At 32.4% G+C, this 6942-nt stretch overlaps 1 protein-coding gene across 1 annotated transcript; it reads right to left on the reverse strand.

Annotated features, from left to right (window-relative positions):
* Positions 1 to 606: 606 nt before the first annotated feature.
* Positions 607 to 5822, reverse strand: LOC132166618 (vesicle-associated membrane protein 711-like). The gene is made up of 4 exons (XM_059577465.1): positions 5553 to 5822; positions 2564 to 2754; positions 1628 to 1791; positions 607 to 873 (listed from the first exon to the last, which is right to left on the reverse strand). The coding sequence occupies exons 1-4, from the start codon at positions 5770 to 5772 to the stop codon at positions 783 to 785; spliced, it is 666 nt and encodes a 221-aa protein (XP_059433448.1). The 5' UTR covers positions 5773 to 5822; the 3' UTR covers positions 607 to 782.
* Between the last annotated feature and the right edge of the window lie 1120 nt (positions 5823 to 6942).

The raw sequence follows: 6942 nt of genomic DNA on the forward strand, positions 1-6942 counted from the left end.
AGAGAGTAACTATTTTGGAGTATAAATTTGGGAGGTTGTGTATCATTTCTCTTGACCCATTATATGTATTGGTGGGGCATGGTGTGTTCACCTTGTTTTACTTTGGGTCCTCAGGAATGTGTGTGCACAAGCAAGAGCGGAACCACCTTATGGCTTGAGGGGCAAGGTGGTCCCCCAAAAAAAAACAATTATATATATAAAATAGACCTTGAAAAATTAATTTTTAATTTTTTTATAAAACGAAAATTTTTATTAAAAAAAATCGACTTTTTTTAAACGTAATTTTTTTTTTAAAACGGAATTTTTATTTAAAAAAATTATAAAATTTAAATAAAAACGAAAATTTTCAATTTTTATAAAAGAATCAAAAATATAATTTTTTTCTTTCAAATTTTAATAATTTTTTTTTCGAGTGATGCCTAATTAATTAGCTAGAAAATGACATGACACCTTAGAACAATATTATAGAAAATAATAAATATTAGTGGACAAAACGCTATATCATATATGCATTTCCTACAGAACTGATCATAGAAAATAGTTTACAAAAAAAAAAATTGATTACATTACAGAATGAATTCAATAAGTTGGCAATGCGAGGGCTTTTCATGACATGTACAAGCAATTGTACCCTTAGATGGAAGGGACAACTGTACTATATGCGAAAATTGGGTCCCCTAGTTTTGCATATATAAATTACAAAAGCAAATATAAAAGAATAGGCCACAAATCTACGACTACAAATATGGCATACAAAATCACTCATACTGCAATTGCTCTGTTTACTTCAAGCAAGAAGCCAGCAAGGGACCATGACAGAGAAATGCAAGCACAACATAAATGATGATCAAGAGAACAAATACCAAGGAACACCTGCAACACATAAATAACTTCATAATGAGCCGATTACAGTTTTGATAACATGGTAAAAGGTAACTCAAAATAGTAAAGATCCATCCTGCTCAAAGATCATGTAGTAATGTTATATACCATATTCTTATTTTACAACTGTTCGATAATACTGACCTGATAGTCCCAATTAACTCTTAGATTTATTATTCTTATTTTTTAAACCTAGAATTGATCTAAAGGTTGGTTGAGATTGACACGTCAATATTGTTCCAATTGATCCAAGGGTTCTTTAGTACCTCCATATTATGTAAGGATCAAAATTGGATATATCTCATGACAAAGGCAAGTTAACTCTCATAAGACAAAAGTACTAGAAAAAGAGGAAGAAGAACAGTGGAGTGATGACACCACCATATGGCAAGAAAGGGGAATAAAGTATATAAAGCAAGAAAATTGGGTCTAAATTGTCTGCATAGACAAGCAGCATTCCTGCAAGATCGAATTGCTGCAATATGTATCATGAAAACTTTGAAATCTAAAGATAATTTACAACCCTTCAAGTGGTAAGCAATGTAGTATTTCGCTCACAATGGTGACTTGAAGAATGCAAGGTATCAGGTATAAACTATATTTTAAAGTGTTGATTAAATAATTAAACTTATTCTTTTCTATCAGCTTAAATTTTTGAAAAAATTGATGATTTAACATAGTATCAGAGTCAAAGTGAGTTCGAACCTTACATTGAACCTTACATTGCATTAATCTTATAACTTACGTGAGCTTGGCATTTCTCCACCACAAAGTATTTTTGAATCGATGTGAATGCCTTTTGAAGCGAACTGCGCCCCCTTGCAAAGTGGTAGTTTTCTCAACCAGCAAGGCCAATCGGTCTCCCCTGTCCAACACTTTTTCAATATTGTCAATCATCACGCTTCGCACCTATCATCACCATCATCACATGACCAGCAAGTTAGAGCAGTAGAGAAATTGAGATGGGAAAGAAAGAAAATATGAGGGACTAAAGTATATTGTAGTCCCCTATGAGTGGTTTTTGATGTTATCATATTTGTCTCACTATATTTTTTTATGCAAAACCTTCTATTTGTAAATTTCAATTGCATGGAGTTAGTAAGAAAATTGTAGCAATATTAAGGATAGAAGTCCTTTGTGTGTACAATTTTTCTCTTCAAAATACTGTTGAAATTATTAAAAAAATAATAAAAAAATACAGAAAAAAAAAGTAAAGAGGCTAACATGAAAAGGGAGCCACCTCTTTTTGGTGTTTTGAGTATTTTTTTTTTTTTTTTTTTTTAGTAATTTTAATTTTTTCAAATGGTTATTTTGGATTAACTTTAAGGGCATTTTGGAGAGAAAAATACAAAAATGTCTAATTTGTTATGAAGTGGTAGAATAGGAAAGGCCCCAATGTCACTTTTTAAAGTTTGAAAGTGTTAGTGCCAACAGGGCAATAGTTCAGGAGATTAAAGTGTATTCCTAAATTGTATTTTTTGGAGGTCAGTTGCAATCTTTCTATGTCATCAAAGTTTCTCTAATTGTTTTCAAATTTAATTTTGAAATTCATGTGCTTAACACATTATCACATGATCACACACTTGTTATATTAACACTAAGAAAACATTGTAATTTTAAGGATTGATTGCTCAGCTTCAAAGCTTATGACAAATATTACATATAACCCTATACAGTTTACCTGACTCATTTCACCCTTCAAACGATTTAACCTGTCAGTGTTGGGATCATTTGAGTAGTGGTCCATCTCCTGGCTCAAGATCCTTGAGAATTCTTCATTCATAGCATAAGCAGGAGCAGAAAGAATAGCACGGCCATAAGTCTTCACAAACTTTTGATGAATATCTTCAAGAAATGCAAAAGGGATTCTCCCTGCATATAATTACAAGTGAATAAAAACAAGACTATGAATTTCACTGATAAATCAAAGTTTCTGCAGAAATTATAGTGTTTTATAGACACTCTCTGCATCTGTAATTTATAGCAAACAGAAAGTCTAAGCAAAAGAGCTCATTATTTCAACAGTTTCACCAATCATAAGTTCCAGCCACATTATTCCCATGTTTCAAAGCATTAGGTTATCTTTATCCGATGAATGAAATTTATACTAAGAACTTGTTTGGGATTGCATTAGGGACCTTAAAAAGTATCTTTAATCCTTAAAAAATTGTGCCAAACAAAAAGCTGGCATGTTTGGTAAAACATTTCACGAGTACTTCTTTGATTTTTTCATTCTAAAAAGGGCAAAAATTCAATTTTAGAAAAAGCTTAAAAATAAAGCTTTTTCTAAAAAGCTATTTTTGATTTTAAAAGTTCTATTTTTTAACACAATCCCAAGCATGCTTAGTTTAACCAAACTCGATCAAATTGCAACTTGCAAACCAAACACCAACAACCTTTTTACGTTTAACTACAATGTTTCTTTCTAAACACACAAAATCTATATGAATTCTATATACAAACCAAACAAACTAGTCCAACTATTCTATAAGCCGAGAACTTTCTCAGGGATACCCCATCTGCTACAAACTTAAATATTCCATAAACAATATCCTGTGATCTAACCTCCCACTTAATTCGAATAACAATTTTCTCCTCTGACATGATTTGATTTCCATGCTTAATATCATTTCTTTGTTTTCAAATACTATAAACTGCAGCACCCCAACTGATCAATTTGGATAGAATTGTTTTCACAGTTCTTCCCCTCCACTTCCTTAAACCCCAACTCATATTGTCATCCCAATCCACATGCAACTCATCAACTAAACATGTACTTAGGATTTCCTTCCAAATTCTTTTGTTAAAACCACATTAAAAAAAATAAAAATAAAAACAAGTGGTCTCTACCTTCAATGCAGCTTCAGCAGAAAACAGAAAAGAGCTTCCCTTTACATCCCCATTTTTGCATTATTTCCCCTGTTGATTAGCAGTCTCTAGCAGCCAACCAAAGTATAAATGCTTGTTTTGGAATAGCCATAGAGAACCATATAATCTTCCACCAACTAACTTTTGGAAATTTTACCCGAATGGCTTCCCAAGTTTCTGGACACTTGCACACCCCTTTCTAAGAAAAATTCTAGACTGGTTGGTCCACCTCACCGATATTCATCAATGGAAGCTTACTCTGGATACACACCAAGACATTTTCACTATCTAAAGATTCCTTCCTCTAAGTAGTTATTCTTCACCCAAGCAATCCAAAGTGATCCTGCCTTTGCATATAGATTCCAGATGTGCCTCATAATAGCAGATTTGTATTCCAGTCCTCCAATATTTTCAGCACCAAGCCACCTCCTCTCTTCGGAACACAAAACAACTCTCAAGACACCTTAGCTCTATCTTTGATGGAAGCATTAGGTTATCCAACAATGGCAAAATGCAATGTGCAAACTTTGCAATGATTAGAAAATATAGAATCTACTTCAATAACCCTACAGAAATTTAGAAATCCATTCCTAGTAATCTTTCTTAAATTCCGAATCTGGGATTTCACCATTTTACCATTGTAAAGCCTTTTTCATTGGAACTGCTCAAATTACCAAGAACTATATTAATCCATTACTAACAAATGAGGCATTCGATGGAAATACACCAAACATCATGTTGAGATAAAACCTGAAGTTCAAGCTGAAGTTCAAATCAGTCATTCATCTGCATAAGTTTCAAATGTATTAAATGTATTTAAAATTCATATGTACTATAGAGCACGTCAGGTTGTAAAATGGGATACTTCTCACAAAATTTTGGAAGTATTTCCAATTACTCTCATTTTCTTCTTCTGTTCAGATTATTAGTGAAAAAGACTCACCTTTGCAATTTTCTTCTTCTTGTATTGCTTAGAAAAAATAAATCAAATGTATTATCTGTTTTTTTTACTTATCTCATCTGTACATAAACAGCTTGTAACAAATATAATGAAGTGTATAAATACACAATAATGAAAGCCGAAAAGTTAAGCTACCATTTTATCCCGTCCAATTATTATTATTTTTTTTTATGGTATCAGAGCAATTTGGCTAACATTATTCCTAGGGACGAATCAAACCCCTTCCTCCCACCAAAAAAAAATTCTATAAAAAAAAAAAAAAAACTTGTAGCATGTTTAGGTTATAAATTTTTCAGCTTTATTATAATGGTCCCCTTAAAAGAAAATTAAGGGGACCATTATAATAAATTTTTCAACTTTATTATAAATTTTTCAACTTTATTCCGTCCTCTTTAAAGTTAAATTTCTAGTTCTATCTCTCACCGTTCCTAATCCTACAATGGTTGAATCATCTTCCTCTACACAGCCTTCATTAATTACACCAAACAATATTACTAGCTAGCTCACTTAATTTCTATCGAACTTATCTACTATGAGCTTGTATTTATCTGCAGCATCTTCAACAAGCGTATCTTCTGCAGTTTGAACGAGGTTGTGCTTCTCTGAATCTTCTGCAGATGAATGATTGGTTTGAACTTCAGGTGTTATCTTAACTCAGCACTTGTAAATGCCAAATATGACTACATAGCCTCTACACCAAACATGATATAAAACATTAATCTAAAAAACCTATAGGTCCCCATCTTTTTTATATTAGAAATAATTTAATATTCAAATTTCTAATAACACAAATAAATTAACATTAGAAAACAAAACATTGGAGAAAAAAAAGTAGGTTTACGTCCAAAGGCGTTGTCGGTCATGCAAAGAACGGTTAGGCCGTCTGTTCTTTTCACGTGAAAAATGTAGCGATCATGGGAGTAGGAGGCATTGCTATCTTCGATCCCCTGCTGCGCTCTCTCCAGAATCTGCCTCGCTATTGCACTCGCATTCGTCGGCGTGGCGCTGAACTCCGCCAACACGACGTTGCCCCTGGCCAGCATGCCATACAATATCCCCATCCTCTGTCTCTCAGATTGCAAAGACAGGGATGGGCGTGCGTGGGTTTCAGGATTTGGCGAGAGAGAGAGAGAGAGAGAGTTGGGTTTGGACAAGTGGGATAAATATAGAGGATGTCGAGGTACCATGTGGACGTTGGATTCGAGCTCCATTTTAGGAAGGACAGGGTGGATTTTCTTGTACGTACACAAATTTCTTAGGAAACGGACAGTCTTAAAACATATGAGAAGCGCATATTTTTTTAATAAAACATATTTTTTACTTTTTTTTTAATAGCATCCTTAACAGAAAAATACTATACTTCTTATACATTTTAAAAATACATGCCACTTTTTAAAGTTGATTTATGAAAAATTTCTGTCCAAATTTGAATGAAATGGGCAGAGCGAGAGTAAGCGTGCTCAAGGCCGGCTCGAGAGATTTTGGGGCATAAGATCCAATAAGTTTAAGTGAGGTCTTTTTGTTATATTTAAATATTAATTATTTTATATTTATTTTAACATTTATATTATATATTTTTATTTAAAAATCATTATTCTTACTTTTTACGATGCATAATTACTAATTAAATTTTTATAATCAAGTTTTCCAACGTCTCATTTTCAATTGATAATATGGTATTATTCCATTTAATTTTTTTTTGTCACATTGTCTATCTCTGGTAGGATTTTACCAAATTTAATTTTGAAAAAAAATATTTCTTCATAAGCAACCTAACATGTATTGTTAATCAAATTAGTAATGCTAGGTACCATCTTTTTATCCTCCTAAAATCTTCTTAAAACTGATGTGGCTTTCAAAATCACCGTTGAATCAAAATTCAAGTATTATTCATCTAAAATTTAATGGTGATTTTAAAAGCCACATCAACTTTAGGAGGATTTTAGGAGGATAAAAAGCTGGTACCTAGCATTACTCCAATTAAATTTTATCAGCGATACATTTAAGGGATAAATGCAAAATTGGTCACTGTGGTTGGCCTAATTTACAAATCACTCTATGTGGTTTAAAAAATAATTTATAGGTTCCTAGGGTAGACCAAAATAACATTTTACTCCCTGAACTCATTTTCCATTAAATGCCTTAACATAAACCATTTCATTGCCACCTCGCACCCAATAAAAATAAGACATGCTTTTTTTTTTTGTTTTTTTTTTTTTAATTTTTTAATT

The sequence above is a fragment of the Corylus avellana genome, chromosome ca11 (genome assembly GCF_901000735.1).
Source record: "Corylus avellana chromosome ca11, CavTom2PMs-1.0".
Lineage (NCBI taxonomy): Eukaryota > Viridiplantae > Streptophyta > Magnoliopsida > Fagales > Betulaceae > Corylus > Corylus avellana.